The 16,651-nt window shown below is 42.6% G+C and overlaps 2 protein-coding genes across 2 annotated transcripts; both read left to right on the top strand.

Moving 5' to 3' along the window:
- Positions 1 to 6,873: 6,873 nt before the first annotated feature.
- LOC4348619 (flowering locus K homology domain) lies at positions 6,874 to 12,920 on the top strand. The gene is made up of 7 exons (XM_015759142.3): positions 6,874 to 7,008; positions 7,729 to 8,062; positions 8,610 to 8,841; positions 10,404 to 10,555; positions 10,665 to 11,372; positions 11,516 to 11,707; positions 12,356 to 12,920. Exons 2-7 carry the CDS (start codon positions 7,748 to 7,750, stop codon positions 12,515 to 12,517), a joined length of 1,761 nt encoding a protein of 586 aa, XP_015614628.1. The 5' UTR covers positions 6,874 to 7,008; positions 7,729 to 7,747; the 3' UTR covers positions 12,518 to 12,920.
- A 155-nt stretch (positions 12,921 to 13,075) lies between these two features.
- Positions 13,076 to 16,569, top strand: LOC4348620 (probable myosin-binding protein 5). Its single transcript, XM_015759144.3, has 4 exons — positions 13,076 to 13,273; positions 13,492 to 14,234; positions 14,334 to 15,669; positions 16,170 to 16,569. Exons 2-3 carry the CDS (start codon positions 13,739 to 13,741, stop codon positions 15,632 to 15,634), a joined length of 1,797 nt encoding a protein of 598 aa, XP_015614630.1. The 5' UTR covers positions 13,076 to 13,273; positions 13,492 to 13,738; the 3' UTR covers positions 15,635 to 15,669; positions 16,170 to 16,569.
- Positions 16,570 to 16,651: the final 82 nt, after the last annotated feature.

Genomic DNA, 16,651 nt, shown 5'->3' on the forward strand with positions numbered 1-16,651 from the left:
GCAATCCTCGTGACAGCGGAGAGCTAGCTTGCTCAAACTTGAAGCCACGCTCACAATGTACTTATGTACCAAGAGTCGAAGACTCCAAAGAAGAGATCAAGAGACCAGAAAAGTCTTACCAATTGAAATGACCACAGGTGATGCTCAAAAGAGCTAACATGCATAAATCCGATCACAAAAGCGTTTCTATCCAAATTACATCTAGTTAATAAACTAAGTAACCACAAAGGTATCGTAGCATCGTCCCCACAAGGTTACAAGTTAAAAGGTCTTAGAACTAATCATTAATTTACTTTCCAAAGTCACAGCGCAAATTGATCTTTCTCGATCATTTTCTTTATCAACCATAACTAGTAGCGTCACATCATGCATATGGGCGTGTTTGGTTACCTACATCAAGCCTAACTTATATCCACGTATGCAATTGTCAAATGTTTGGTTGCCCGCGCCCTCTACAAGGCCTGGCGCTGCACATGCATATAAAGGCCTCCTGACTCCCTAGCCAGGCCCAAGAGGAAGCCGGAATTGAGCTTCACTTTAGAGCTTGGCTGAGCGCGTACAAGTGCGAGGATGAGCAGGTGCAGTGTGGGGATGCATGAGTTGGTGCAGTGTGGGGAGAGGGGGTCACACATCCGATCCAGTAACCTCCCTCTTCTCATTTGCTTGCTTGGTGCCTCACGAATCGTCCTCATCTCTACTGTTGTTAGCCATCATCCGTCGCCATATGACCACCGTCATCGTCATCACCACCCACCATGCAACGTCGATAGTTGCTTTCCTATCCCTTCTCCTCACTAGCCTCCGGCCTCTCCTCGGGACAAACGATAGTGCTTGAGGGATGCCTTGGGGATGATAGATGGCCTCCATCTTCTTCCCGTCGGTCGTCGCCTCCATCTTCCACGCCGGTCACTAAAACTCTTCCTCACCGATGACCACCGCATTTCAAGTCTCTGTCGCCCCTTTTTGACCCCGCAAAACACTGGATCTAGCTAATGGCCAGGATTGGCGCCGTCGGATCCGGCTCAGAGGACAGTATATAAATGTTCTTGACATGCTATTCTGAGTTTTTTTTCCCAATCATGCAAGACATACACATACTACACGTCTACACCACAAGTATACACATGTGAATATACCCCGTTAATACATGCTAAAAGGACTATAGATCCTAAATCTCACTAAATTATTCTATATGAATGGTGTCCAAAAATAGCAAGCTAGAGGAGTAGATGACAGCCCAAGGAGGCAAAGAAAGATAATCCCAAATCTCACTAAATTCTTAGATAGGTCATTTTTTCCTGAAAGCATTGAATCATAGGATCAGGATCCTATCGGATTCGGATTTTACAAAAGTGCATATTTTTTATAAAAGATCTGTAATACATTGCAAAAATTAAAGCCTATAACATTAATTTGTTAAATTTAATTGACCTTTTTACTATTCACATTATTTTCGATCCACTTTTTATTAATATATAGTACTTACATATAGAATCATATGATTGGGATCCTAATGAGATACTACAACCATATGATCCCACGAGATTGGTAGCATCAGCATATGAATACAAATAGAATAACACGAGATTAATTGTTTCGGCTTGCTAGCTAGGATATCTTACAATATACGATCGGGGATCCTATTAATTAACAACCTTGCTACTACTTATCACTCATTTTGCCTAGTAGCTTTCAATTGAGACAGAATCAGAAATATTCAAAATTTCTTCTCAGAAGCTTGTTGTTCGATCTCCAGGTTAATTTTCATGAACACTATATATCACACAGCAGAAAGTGCAGTACGGTGATAATTGATGAAATGGTGGCTTTGCGTCGTCGTCAGTGGTGCCACCTAACTGCATGCGTGCATGTGTGTCGGCGGTAATCATCTGCAGGCTGCAACAGGGGCAGCAAGCAAAGCTGGATTCTTGGGCTTCACACGTGCGAGCAGGCGAAGCAATCTTGGAAGCGATCTTTCCATGATAGTAAGAGAAAGATCCGTGGCGACGACGACACCACAGCTGATCATGCATGCAGAGCCGCAAGCATACTACCTGCAGTAGTTAATGTCGTTGGAAAATTATATCTCTCGGCATGGAAATCGAGAGGAAATCCCCGCACGCACGGCTGTTTTCTACCCTTCGCATGTGGGATTAATGTGATTTAATTTGTGAATATTTTCATAATTAGATGATTACGCGTATTGATTGGTAGCGCCAAATCTTTCCATGTTTTGGATTGCCCCCGATCTCCCTTACCTTCATATTAATAGGGGAGACCGGTGTCATGGATAGATGATGATCTCTCCACGATCATTTTCTCCCTAAAAATCCTCAAACCTTATCTGATCAGTTGAGTGCTAGAGGGAGAACGTACGGCTGTTATGAGACAGTGTAGGTGGAGACCAAAAGGTCACCGCTACTCTGCAAGTGATCGTCGGCGACCCCCTCGGGATCAAGCTGGTGTCTTCACCGCTACGACTATTTCCCCTACACTGACAATACATGAGGTGGTTCGAGGTTCTACATCCTCTACATCCACTTCGGTTCAAACTAGATCAATTGTAGTTACTTCAAACAACGGTCATTTAAAATCCAATTATGTATTATAGTGATCATAGATGGCTAAGCACTTATGTTAGTGGATCATATAATCTACAAATGTGCTAATATAATTAAACTAATCTTTGTGTTTTGAGAGTGGTGAATGTGATTGCTAGCTAGATAAAAAGGAAAAGCTGATGACGATTTGATGAAGCTGCTGATAAAATTAAAACAATCTAGCTAAGAGAGTAGTGATCGATCAAGATGCTACTAGCTAGCTAGCTTGTCTGAATTGATTTCCTTTCCAACCAATTGATCTAGTATCGTCATTGCTTCACGAGTTAAGGAAGATGAAATCATCAAACTCAGTGCTTCATCTGTTCATCATCGCATGAAATGTGCAAATGCCTGGAAGAACCAAGAGAGTACTTACCAGTTACCACAGGGCAAGACGAAGATTGTTGCTGGTGCAAAAGGATATCAGAGGAGGTCCAGATGAGCTCCATCACTGTCCGTCTTCTTCCTCTACTCCGACGAGTTGTTGAGGGGAATGAAGCCTGGTCCGAGACCGTCCACGTGTACCCACCACTGTGGTACGATCTCAGGCCAGACGACATTCCTCTCAACAAGATGATCGAGGGGAAGAACTGAAATTAATGGAGGAGAGAAGAACTGAAGAATGGAGGAAGAAGAAAGCTTTTCTCCTATATACTAGCTAGCTACCTGCGTATATATGCAGCAAATGATCGATGCTGCAATGCTTTTCCACAGCCTTACACATGCTTCTTTCTTCCTTTGCTCTCTCTTGCTGCTTTCACACTACACTTCTACACCCAACACACGAAACTGTCAACTGATTTTAAGTTATTTCGGGTTATTTTATGTTGCAATTGTGTCAAGGAGTGCACTGTATGTATACTTAATTAGGAGATTTAATCATGAGCAATATATGCTTGGCAATGGAATTCAGTCATGAGGTGCATCTGCCTTAGTGGTAATCATGAGTAATATATGCCTCATTATCTGAAAAATGAGTAATATATGCTTGGTAATGATCATGCAGATTAAGGCAGAGGAGAAGAACTTCGCAACCAAGATTCTGTGGATGGTCAACTGGATTTGTAAAACTGCAAGCAGGGAGCAGAAAGTCAATTGGCTGGTTATGAAAATTAAGCGATGATTACGCATATTCTCGGTCATGATTAAGCATATAACACATCACTAGCCAGTGAACAAACTAGAAATTTTGCAGTTAACTAATTAGAGTTTAAAAACATTTTGTGTATGTCTTTCAGGAGTAGTGCTGCATGCATGCAGGGCTCTGACCTGAGCTGATGATTTTATTCGCAAGCAAAGCGTTTGGTTCCTTGCCCTTTGCATTGCGTTTGCATGCCGAGTTGTTTTGATTCCAAGCTTAACACTCAAGAAACTGACCATGAGGCGACCTGCAAGCTAGCTGTAACAACAAAGATCACCTTTTGGCCCTTTTTTTTGTGTTTTTTTCCTGCATTTTTTAATGTTCTCTTTTGCCCCCTTTTTTTATTGATGTTGGACATGCATGCTGCACAAAAATATTTTCGACTAACAAGTTTTTCTGTTTTCTTGGTATCGGAGGTTCAATACAAAAATTATTTCTTTTTCATCAAGCAAATATTTTTTCTCTATTTCCATTTATACTCAGAAAATATAACAATATAAAAAATTATCTGTTTATTAGTGTTAAGCACACAGATTTTCTTTGCTTTGGAGTGAACTAGAATAATAACAATAGTTTAACATGTTTTAAATTTGGAATAAGTTCACTTTGACTCCCTTAAAAGTGACCCGAATCTAATCCATGACCCTAAACCGTAAAACCGGATATCTTCACCCCCAAACTATTGAAACTGGTGCAATTTGACTCCCTTGGTGGTTTTGGAGGGCAGTTTCGCTGACGTGGCGGTGTTGACCTAGTGTTAACAGTGAAATTTGGTAAGCCCAAAGTTACTTTCGGTTTAGAGTCAGTATCGGCTTCAAAGTTCTAGAATCAGCAGATGGGAGTCAAGTCTCCACGATGTCGTGTTCTTGGTAGCGTCGGATCAATCAAAGGAAGCTTATCTAGAAGAGTTCGAGTTCAAGAAGGATACGACATGACAGTTATCTATTAATTAGTCATAGTTTGTTAGTTTTCTTTTATCTTTAGGAAAATGTGTTTAGTGTCCGATAAGAACTTTATCTTTTCCTTTTTAGTTTCTTTCTTGTCCGACAAAGACTAGTATCTCCCTATAGGTATAAATATGTACACCCGGGGTCATTGTAATCTATCAATCTATCGATCAATAATACTCTCGGCGCATCGCCACCCTCTTCCCTGAGGTTTTTACTTATCTTCCGGCAGAACTTGGGCACCTGACGCAGGGCTGCATCGGCTTTCAATCTCCAGCGAAGGGGTAAGTCCTACGTTCTGTCGGGCCCTGGTGAATCTGTCGGCTACGTTGGTGTTGTTCAAGGCTGCATCGATTCGATCTCTTGGATCGCTCTGGTTTGGTTGATATATTTGCCTACCTGATATCTCAATTCTATCTCTAATTGCATTGTGTTTAGAGACGCATCGGTTTAGTTGGGACTGTTTCAGTTAGGTCTGATCTCCTGTCTTAGCCGATATATCTCTACAATCATAATGTTGTTCTAAATAGATTTGTTATATCCATCACATTAGACAGATCTATCGGCTCATTGAGTATTAGATTATCATATACAATCTCGTGCTGCATCGGTTAGATTCGATCTACTAGATTGTTGTTGATAATATAAGTCTTGTTAAGCCGATAGGTTCATGCTAATGTTTTATCGGGGTGCTAGCCGATAAGTTATTTGGACGTTGCATCGGCTTGTAGGGATTGCATATACATATAAGTTGGATTTAGCCGATGGCAACAAAGGTTTCGCTGGAGATCGAAAGCCGATGCAGCCCTGCGTCAGGTGCCCAAGTTCCGCCGGAAGATAAGTAAAAACCTCAGGGAAGAGGGTGGCGATGCGCCGAGAGTATTATTGATCGATAGATTGATAGATTACAATGACACCGGGTGTACATATTTATACCCATAGGGAGATACTAGTCCTTGTCGGACAAGAAAGAAACTAAAAAGGAAAAGATAAAGTTCTTATCGGACACTAAACACACTTTCCTAAAGATAAAAGAAAACTAACAAACTACGCCTAATTAATAGATAACTGTCATGTCGTATCCTTCTTGAACTCGAACTCCGACGAGATCGAGCGGGGGGTCGGTGGTCTACGGGCTACAGCTTCGGATCCATCTGCATCGCCGGGATCAGAGCTCCTCGCCGCCATCCTCCACCACCTCCCCGCATCCATCCTCGCATCGTCGTCGCGAGGAGGTGCGACCTCGTAGTCCAGTGCCTCCTCTTCTCCTCTGTCCCTCCACACGCATCAGCTCCAGCGCAGGAGGACGCGGGACGTCGACGGCGGAGGCATCGAGCAGGTCGAGCGGTAGCTTTGGCGGCGTGCGGGCGATTGTGAGTGCGGGAGGAGGCACCGGCGGCGGCGACAACACGAGCTCGACGGCTCCGCCTCTCCCCTCTCCATTCCGGCCCTTATGCGCCGCCGCCGCCTCTCGTGTAACCCACCACCTCCGTTCCTCCCTCACCTGCTCTCCTCTCCTCTCCTCTCTCCACTTGGCGAGGTCGATGGTGAGGCCGCCACCGCCGCCGCTCTGGCCCCCGCCCGCCGCCGCCACTGCTTTGGCCCTGCCCACCGCCGCTCCAGCTCCAGTCGCCCGTGCTCCCCGCGGCCGGCGAAGGGGAGAGAAGAGAAAGAGAAAGAAAGAGAGAAGGGAGGAAGAAGAAAGGGAGATAGAGGATGACATGTGGGGCCCACATGTCAGTGGGCCCCACAATTTTTTATTTTGTGTGTGAATGACTAATGGGTACCACGCATATTTTTTATTTCTAATACCACTTAAGCGCCACGTGGAAAGAAGACCGAGTCAATACTGCCACGTATGCGCCACGTCAGCAAAACCGCCCTCCAAAACCACCCAAGGAGTCAAATTGCACCGGTTTTAAGAGTTTGGGGGTCAAGATATCCAGTTTTGTGGTTTAGGGTCATGGATTAGGTTTCGATCACTTTTGAGGGTCATGAAGTGAACTTATTCCTTTAAATTTAGCCCATGACAGACAGATTGGGCCCGTTCCAAACAAGGCCTGAACTGTATGGGCCAGAATTCTGGCCCATCCAAGCAAGGCCTACATCCTCTTTTCGGCCCTAGAAAGCCCACTTCCAACACGGCCCATTTATTCTTTTTTCCGTTTCATTCCTCCGTTCCGTTCCACGCTCTGGCCATCAAAACCCCTCCTCCTCCTCCTCCCCCCACAAAACCCCACTCTCCTTGCTCCGCCCCCGCCGCGTCGCCGTCGCCATTGCGCCGCCGCCGCCGCCGCCGCCGACGCCGTGCGTCGCGAAGGTGATCTCCGCGTCCCTAGCTCTCTCCCCCTCCTCCTCCTCCTCCTCTCTCTCTCTCTCCTACCTTTTCTCCGCTCGCGCGCATGCAAGCGATGCGGCAGCAGCGGCGGCGGCCGTGCTCCGGTGCCGCGCGGGGCGGGGATCGCCGGCCCCATTTCTGCTGGGTTTGGCGGGGTTGGGGACTTACTTGGGTATCGAGCTGGGAGGTGTACGGCTTGTTGGTCTAATCCATGGGGTTATATGTGTCGCTCTGAGTTCTTAAGGCACTAAAGGGGGTTGGTTCGTTTTATTCATTTTTTTTTTGTTTGCTTGTTTGTATGCTTTGATGCGTCGGCGTCGCTATAGCGAGTTGTTCTCCGTTGGTGACCGTGTTGGGCTTGGTTCGAGTTTTCGTTTCGGGCAATGCGCAATGATGCTACTTGGTAGTACTTGGGAGCAGAGCTGTACCAGGGGCTAAGCTGATCAGGTTGTTCTTTGCTACGATTGAGCTTCAGATTACACAGTTCCTTTGTTTGTGGGACTGTTAGGATCCCGGTGATTGAGGCTTGTTATACTGCGTCTGTGTGCAAGCCTTGATTGAGCTCTTGATTTGAGTCGCTCACTGCGGGGTTGATATTCGATGGGATTTTGCCAGGAAATTTTACTTGGTTCCATCATTAAATTGTAGGAATGTCACTATTCAGATTGTTCTCATTACTATTTATCCTTTTCGATGATTCAGTGCTACCAGGAATGCTGGGATGAATTCATATTGTGATAAGAAAGAGGTTACTGTAGCTTTTAGCAAAACTAAAAGGCAAGAGGAGGATGAAGTGATTTGGAGAATGGTAGAACAAGGCGCTACAGATGATGAAGAGTGTGGTGGTACCAACTGTTCGGCTGGCGAAAATAGGGATCCTGGTTGGCCTGGAACGAGTGTCTTCAGGATGCTGATTCCTGCAACTAAAGTTGGCGCAGTAATTGGTCACAGTGGAGAAAGGCTTAGAAGACTGTGTGAGGAAACAAAAGCCTGCGTCCGAGTAATAGGTGGCCACTTTGCTGCTGCAGAGCGAGCTGTAAGTTCTCCATTTAGTAGTATTATTTTTTTTCTTGATCATCCTTGACTTCCCATTACTATTTATACTAGAATACTGTTTCCTTTTCTGCCTGCAGTATGCTAGCATTTTTTTTTCTTTTTGGCAATGATGATCTTAATTGAGTGCTTGCAATTAAATTTTATAGCATTTGGCCACAAACAATACTGCGGGGTTTCTTTCAGAGAAATGTATGAATGATTCATGATCTGGCTAACGTATCAAGTATCAACTAGCAAACCAGAAGTGGACTATAGAATGTACTTATCCTGGATGCAGATGGTTTTTCTTTGCTTTTAGAATGTTGTCCTGTTACGATGTTGTGTTGACTTCCAATCGCTTTTGTGGTAACTGAAATATAACCTCCTATATTGTTTTTTTTTGTCTTTGTACTTTGGATTCTTATATAAGTTGGTCTTTTTCAACATAATTTTTGCAATAGCTTGTGATTCATAAAAATATGGGCATCATTTATGTTTAGTTCAATAATTTCCTCAATTTTGTTTCTTTCAATTTTTTTTATTGGAAGGTAATCATTTTTGCAAAGGAACAACCTGATGAGCCAAAACCTCCAGCTATTGATGCACTACTAAGAGTATATGAGTGTATAATCAATGATGATGGTTTAGATGTGAGATATAACAATATAGTTGTGGCACGGATTCTTACACCAAGTGAACAGGCAGCAAGCCTTATTGGCGATCAGGGTTCAGTGATTAATTATATCAAGAAAGCTTCTAAAACCAACATCCATGTTATTGGTAACTTTCTTACTTTGATGCACCTCTTGGAACCACTAGTTCCTTCTATTGATAAATTTGATATCAGTGGTCTCCAACTCTCCATATATACAGATGCGGGTCTTTGGATGATGCACTAGTGTATCTATAAGCTACATGAATTTCAGCTTACTGAAGCACATGGTTACTCATGTTGCTTGGTGACTCTACTGCATTGAAACTAAATTTCTTAAGCATGCAGTGATGTTTTAGCCCCATCAAGGAATTAAATGGACTACTACATCAGCATATTCTGTCAAACATGTTTTTGCTGGTTAATTATAAGCTGAGATTGTACCTGTGAAAAAATATGTTCATGCAGGAATAGTTAATATTGCGTGTAGCTATGTACATGTTGTCAGGTGTCCATATTTTCTTATGTGTTAAGAAAGTATTTGTTATGGCCAGTGTTCCGTACTTATGCGGCCCGTCCAACATGACATCCGTTGAAAGCGGACCACTGGCGAGAGATAATTAGTGGATTAGATATCCCTACTTGCTATCTTTGTCTATGTTTCCATTCCATTAGATTGTTTGTTTCCTTTTTCATTAGAGATTCTTGTTAGGGACCATCCTATAAAAGGATCAACCATATTATTTTAAGAATTAATTGATCTTTCTCTTTCTTTTGTCACTCACTTAAATAGTTACAGAGCAAGCAGAGAAGTTAATATACATAATGAACTAGGACTTGGTTACACTTAAAGGATTCTGATATGGCATGAAAATTATGTGACTAATTAACTTATTTCTTTGAATTTATCAAGCAATATCAACAATAACACAATGATTGCCCATGGATGCAATGAAAAGAAACAGTTTTAAGCATGACTTCATCCATGGCGGATGGAGCAGGGGGCGCGAAGGTGGGGACCCCGGGCCTAGTGCTTTCAGCCCATCATGCCTGCTATGTATTCACGGTCAAATTATCTAGTAACCAAGCAATGGCCACGGCATTGCAACATACAGAGTAGCATTTTAGTTGATCCGTTGATTATTATTTTGCATTTATCGTTCATCTATTACTAGATTCATAAATATGGCTAAACTAAATTACATAGTTTTTCTCAAGTGATATTAGCAATATTTCCCGCACAAATGGCAGTATGAAACAACAAATAAAATCTTGGAGGGATTTTAATCTCATTGATGCCATGGTGATCTGGTAAAACATATGCAAACCATCCTTCTGAATCCTATTTTTTTATTAGTGTTGTTCCACGGCCCCTTCCTCGCCTCTAAATTTTAGCTCTGCGTTTGACACTGACTTCATCAAAACTACAAAATGCAACATCTGTTTAATGCGATGACGCATGGGTTTCATTGCATCCATCATTTGGATAAAATGGGTTGCACTTTTATTTTAAATTCAAAAGTTTCAGTTATGATTGACCTAAATGGTATTATATTAGTTCCATTTGGTGATATGCAGTTTCAGTATCTAATACTACTTTCAAGATTAAACTGCTATTATTTGGTACACTTTCCAGCCTTCTATATATAATCTTAATAAGTACTCATTCCATCATGTCTTGACTATGTAGACGGTGACTTGCCACCTGTTGCACTTGAAGATGATATGATTATTGAAATTTGGGGACTGCCTGCAAGAGTGCATCAAGCATTGGAACTTGTTGCTTGTCATTTGAGAAAGTACCTGGTTCATCGAAGTGTCATCCCACTGTTTGACCCCCATGTAAGTTGCCACTATTTTGAACATTTGTTATTTAATGAGCAATTGAGCATACCGACACAGTACATTTTTGTCCTCGCAACATTTAATTCTGAGGAATGATTTTCTTCAGGTGTCTATTCCAATCTCACCTGTGGATATGCCCCCATTCCACTACAGTGACCATCATGAGGGCCTTCTGCACGAAGCTAGTCCAGGCTATTACTCCCTATATGCTGAAGCTTTTCAACTTGAACACCCATGGACTGATACTAGTTATTCAAGGTATCCAATGGAAAACTTTACACATGCTGACATATTTGAATACAGACAAGAAGCACCAGTATTTTTTGGGAGATATCGGTCAGTCACACCTCCACATTATGGGCATGAAGCAGAAGCATATTTATCATCTCCAATGGAATTATGTTTGCATAACAACCTGAATACATATGGATGGCAAGCAACTCCACCAATTGGTCGATCAGATACTGTTGAAAGAATACGCTCCCTTATATCTGTGTATGGAAAACAGGCACATCCACATCCGCTGAGGCAGACATATCAATCAACTAAAATGGAAAAACATCCACACTCGGGGATATCTTTGTACAGAAGGGATGATCATCCAACAAGGGTATCTCCATCACCTGCTACTGAACTACCCCCATCTCCTGCTGTTTCTGCATATAAATGGCAAGTATCTCCATCCTTAAAGATGTATCCTTCAACTAATGTCGAAAACCTTCAACACTGCCGTGTTTCTGCATGCGCTCCAGAAGAACTGCCAAATGTGGTTGTGCCTTCGTTAACTAGTCAATCTCCTGCAGTCACTTCTCAGGTTTGTATGGTTTTTATCATAGACTCTTGCTGACTTGTTTTAATTAGTCCTGTCAACATTATTTACTTCTTGTTTGCTGACATGTTTTTATTGTCTGCGCAACACTATTTACTATCATTTTTGGACGGTGGGCTGCTTGGCAGGTTATAATGAAGATGCAAGTTCCAATTTTCTATGCTGAAGCGGTAATTGGCCCAACTGGTGCACGAATTGATTACATTCGCCAAGCCAGCGGATCAAGCGTCGTGATAAAGGATCTTGATGACAGTGCAATGTCTATTGAGATCACTGGAAGTGCTGCAACAGATGTTCAAATTGCAGAGCAGTTGATAAAGGTAGCAGCAGCTTTTATAATTTTGTTGTTGTTGTTGTACTTACTTCTGATGAAATGACTAGTCTAAGTAAGTTCATTGCATTTCTGTTGACATAACTGGTCTTTACTTTTAGACAAGGTTCTATTTCTGTTTTATGAAAAACACAACATGACTGCAATCCTCTCTTTTGTGGGTATTGCTTCCATTTATTGTAGGCAAAATTGGTTCTAGAGTAGCCAATTTTTCCTTTATTGTAAATATAGTTCAATATCTAGTTTTCAATCTTATTTTACCTACTGGACAGCTAATTAATTGTATAAGATTCCATGTTTCCGCAAACAGACCACATATTGCTATTCATCTAATGCTCGCTAGCCCAGTCCTTGTATGGAAAATCAGGGTGCTGGTTGCTGTCCTGGTGTATCAGGTTCTAGACTCTTCGTTGATATGCATGAACTTTGACCTGAATAGCAGCTCAGTACCCTTGAAAGTTCAACCACTTGCTACCGGGACTGCTTTTTGCTTTTTGGAATTGCACCTTGGTTTCTGTAGTTTTACCACTATTGTGCTGAGAGCCTGAGGCTGTAAGATGAATTCCACGCTTGTACGTTTGCCTTAAAAATATCAATGTTGCCCTACCACTCTCCTGACCATCGTTTTCTTTTCCAGAACTTCATGGCTGAAGCTGCTGCCGCTTCCCCTGATCACAGTTATGACTTCATTCCATCACATTTGCCAGCACCGAGATCTCCAGAGCCAGATATTCCAACTACTTCACTCACTCGCAGAGCAAGCTGTTTTACAGAACCTCGCCTGCAAGCGACCTACTGAGTTCCCAAGAGTTCTCTTTCTGCACATAGTCCCTACACCGGCAATACAGGAAATCCGCGAGAGTACATTCCCAGAAAGTTTTGATATCCATCCTCAGATGATTAATATGCGCCCCCTTTTTGAACCCCCAAGACTTGTATCTAATATTTTCTTTTTCTTTGGCTTTTAGCCATAGACTTTGATCCATGAGTTAGAAATTGACTCTGATCCATGAGTTAGAAATAGACCTTGATCCATGGGTTAGAAGTCTGAGATTATGGTATAGGACAACAATTTTTTGGTGGATTCAGGGTAAGTGATGTACAAGATATGTGCCCTCAGATGTTTGAGAGACAGTTTGTATTACATGACAACATGCATTATGTTATCTACAAACTAAAATTCACTTTTAATTCCTTGTTAACTGCTGATGTGTGACCTGACTGTTAAAAGCTGCTGCCATGTCAATGGATGCTTGGGTGTTGCATAGCTTGCATTGATCTATTTTTGTATGTGTGGCCATGCTTGAATCTCTCGCCTGACATTCAGACTTCAGACATTACAAGGGGAAAATGCCGGGTTTAGAGGAGAGCAAGGCAGCCATTCTGTTCCTCCTTTCTCTCTCCTCTCTTCGTCCCTGCGTAGAGAGGGAGAGAGAGAGAAGGAACCCCTTTTGCCTCCTCTTTCCTGCCAAGAACCACATTTTCCCCCAATCTTTCTTCAGATTTTCCACACAAATCTGTACGCCTTTTCGGTCTAAAGAAAAATTCAGCATCGGTATGTTCAATCACCCTGTTATGTATTTCTTAAAATTCCTTGAAAAATCATTGGAACAATCTTTGTATGAATGTGAAAATGCTGTGATGTTACATGTAATCAATTGCGCTGCAAGTAATTTCTTCTCAAGATTATTCAGGAGTTTTTCCCCTGTTATAACTGGTGAAAATTTTGGATCCTTGCTCATATTTTCCTCCTTTTTTTGTCTGAACAATCAGATATTGGTGTCTTTCTGCAAGAAAGGTGGGCATTGGCAGCACCAACGCTCCATCCATTTACCTTCTGAGCAAACAGCTTCCTGTGAAGATCACCTTTTCTTGGTGCTGCAATCTGCATTGGCACCAAATCAAGATTCAACATTTGCTCCCATATCATCAAACCAAGATTCAGCAGTGTGATTTTGGTTGCCTTGAAGCTGCATTGAGGAACCTTTCATGTGATTTTTTTGATGCACATTGATCATCCATGGCTGCGAAAAACCATGCGAGATCCCAGGACTTCTGGAGGAGATTCTGGTCCATGCTGTCTTATGCTTGCAGCGAGCTTTGCTTGATCATCCTGCTCCATGTGGCCGCAGGAGCATCCTACCTGGCGACGAGGTTGGCGCGCATCCACAAGCTCAAGATGCCATGCATCCTGTGCACAAGGATGGATCATGCCCTTCATGGGAAGCCATGGTTCTCTTCGGATTTGGTCTGCGCCGCGCATAGGTCGGAGATATCATCTCTGGCATACTGCAGTAGCCACAACAATCTTGCACAATGTGATGATCTCTGCAAAAGATGCACTGTAGCAACGAATGATGTGGTTGACACAAGGAGATCGAAATCCAGGCAGCTGTGTTCTTGCTGTTCGGAGCCATTCACCAAGGCGCGCAATGCGCATAGGATTTCTGAGACTGCCAGTGTTTCTGGGGAGATCAACCGGGAACAAATCCCTGCAGATCATTCAAAAGATAAGGGTAAGTTCACTTGTCTGAACTACTGTACTTCAGATTCTCTTATAACTGAATCCTTTTTAGAGGTTCACCGAGTGAATCCATTGTGTTTTTTTTTTGTAGCCTTTGTGGTGGGTATTGAGGAGGTGAATGAATCTGATAGTTCACCACGAACATATGAACAATCCACAAAGAACAATGGCGCTTCTGGAAATGCTGGGACTGCAAAGCTAGCACCCAGTGGATCTACTGTGCCTATGCGCGTTTTCGTCGATCGCAACAGCAGCGTAAAGAACGGTTTCATAAGTAGGGCCAATCTTTCATCACCTCGGCCATCACAAATAATCTCTGCCAAGGACAGCAATTCAACCACTCAGCAAGAAGTGAAGGCATTCCTTTCACAGATGTCTACTGTAAGGGGCATTGACAGTTCTTGGAGTGATGGAGCTCCTAGCCCCGGAATCAATGCGCAAACCGATGAAAGCAATGCCAATGGCAGGAGGCCATCCCTCGAGAGGAACTATTCTGTGATAGAACCATCGGATGCGAACCTCGCTGATGAAGTTGAGGGAGAGAGCTCTCCTGAGAACCTGAAGCGGCTTCTTGAGCTCAACAAGAAGTCGATGAGTGCTCTCTACAAAGAGCTTGAGGAAGAACGTAGCGCTTCGGCGATCGCGGCTAGCCAAGCAATGGCCATGATCAATAAGTTGCATGAGGAAAAGGCTGCAATGCAGATGGAGGCACTGCAATACCTGAGGATGATGGAAGAGCAGGCCGATCATGACCACGAAGCGATTCAGAATCTTCACGACTTGCTTACGGAGAGGGAGAAAGAATTACTTGACATGGATGCTGAGCTTGAGAACTTCAGGAGGCTAGTCCAGAATGAACAATTCAATGGCGGGAAACATGATATCGCTGGCATAATGAATGAAACAGACATGCCGTTTGAGGTCTTGAATGACTTGGGCTACACGAAGAACACCATGTCGGGTTTCGAAGACGAAATGGCGTATATTTTGGAATCGATAAGCAGATTGGAGGATAAGCTCTGCGTCTCCACAAACAGACTTGCTTCTGACGATGCCAAAATTAATCAAGAGGGATTGATAGGAGGGGCTGATTTTGGGAGCTCACCAACGCATGGTGAATCAACTTCTGATCAGCAAGATGATGGAAACAAATCTGTTCAGAACCATAAGGATAACTGTTCTTGTTCTCATCCAGAGGATGGGAAAACGAGTGATGCAAATCTTAAGGATGAAGTCTCACTGTTGCATACGAGATTGCAGGCACTTGAAGCTGATCAGGAGTTTCTTAAGCATGTGTTAAACTCCCTAAGGTGTAGCCCTGATGGACTGCAGTGTGTACAGGCGATAGCCAGCCATTTACTAGAGTTGAGAAGAATTGCAACTCAGAGATAATTTTCCCCCCTGATTTCACACCTTCTGGTCATGAGGTAATAATTATTCTAGCTACCATTTCATAGCAGTGAGCTATTATTTTAAAGTTTCCTTAACATTTTGAAAAAAAAACGGAAGGATTTTATCATTTTATGAGGTAGTAATTGATTTACCAAAAACATGTAACCTGATAAAACAGAAGCCTATATAAAGAAGATTCTAGAAATATATCCATGGTAGGAGCTACCAAGGAAATGCACATTCATAATTGATGCAAAATTAATGCAAGTGTTTTCATACACTGATAAGTGACACTAATAATTCTGGCCCATCTGTATGTCAAAAGATGGATCTGGATTAGGTTCTTTCTGCTCCATTGCTGAATACCATCAGGTTTTAGCTATGTTTGCGTTATTCTCAGTACATTAATCCCTCTTGTCATTTCTTTGATATTCAATTTCTTTATATAATTTAATTATAGGATTGCAAATGTTGTCCATGAATGCTCTGCTTAACCATAAATCATTGACAACTTTGGCCTAACCTTTTCTTGCAGCTCTTCTCATGTAGTGCTACAGACCTTCATGGTGCTTCTTGTTAGAGCAGCATTGAAGAGGTCTAGAAATCGATGTCGGTGAAAGATCATCTGAAATGAGGAAAAGGAGCATGCACTGACAAAAAAAACTTCCATTCCTTGTACTAATCTTCAAGTTTTCATTGACCAGGCTGGCCCCCTGTTGCTGTAATTCTGTCACTGCTTCAGTAAATTACTGAAACAGACAAAGGCATCTCCTCTATATCGATGTGATTGCTGTTAGGAGCAAGTTTGTAACTGTAGATGTAACTGATGCTTGCGGTTCTTGCAAAAGAGGAGTTTAACTAGTAGAATATATACAGTGTTCATATCAAATTAATCAATGTCTCCTTGCTTCAGAAATGCAAGGTTTTCTGCCTCATCCAATTAATTTTCTCCATACGTTTAAATTTCTTTTTCCATTCCTGCTGATTGTGTGATGCCTGATGAGAGAATTGCAAATG

The sequence above is a fragment of the Oryza sativa genome, chromosome 10 (genome assembly GCF_034140825.1).
Source record: "Oryza sativa Japonica Group chromosome 10, ASM3414082v1".
NCBI classification, from domain to species: Eukaryota; Viridiplantae; Streptophyta; class Magnoliopsida; order Poales; family Poaceae; genus Oryza; species Oryza sativa.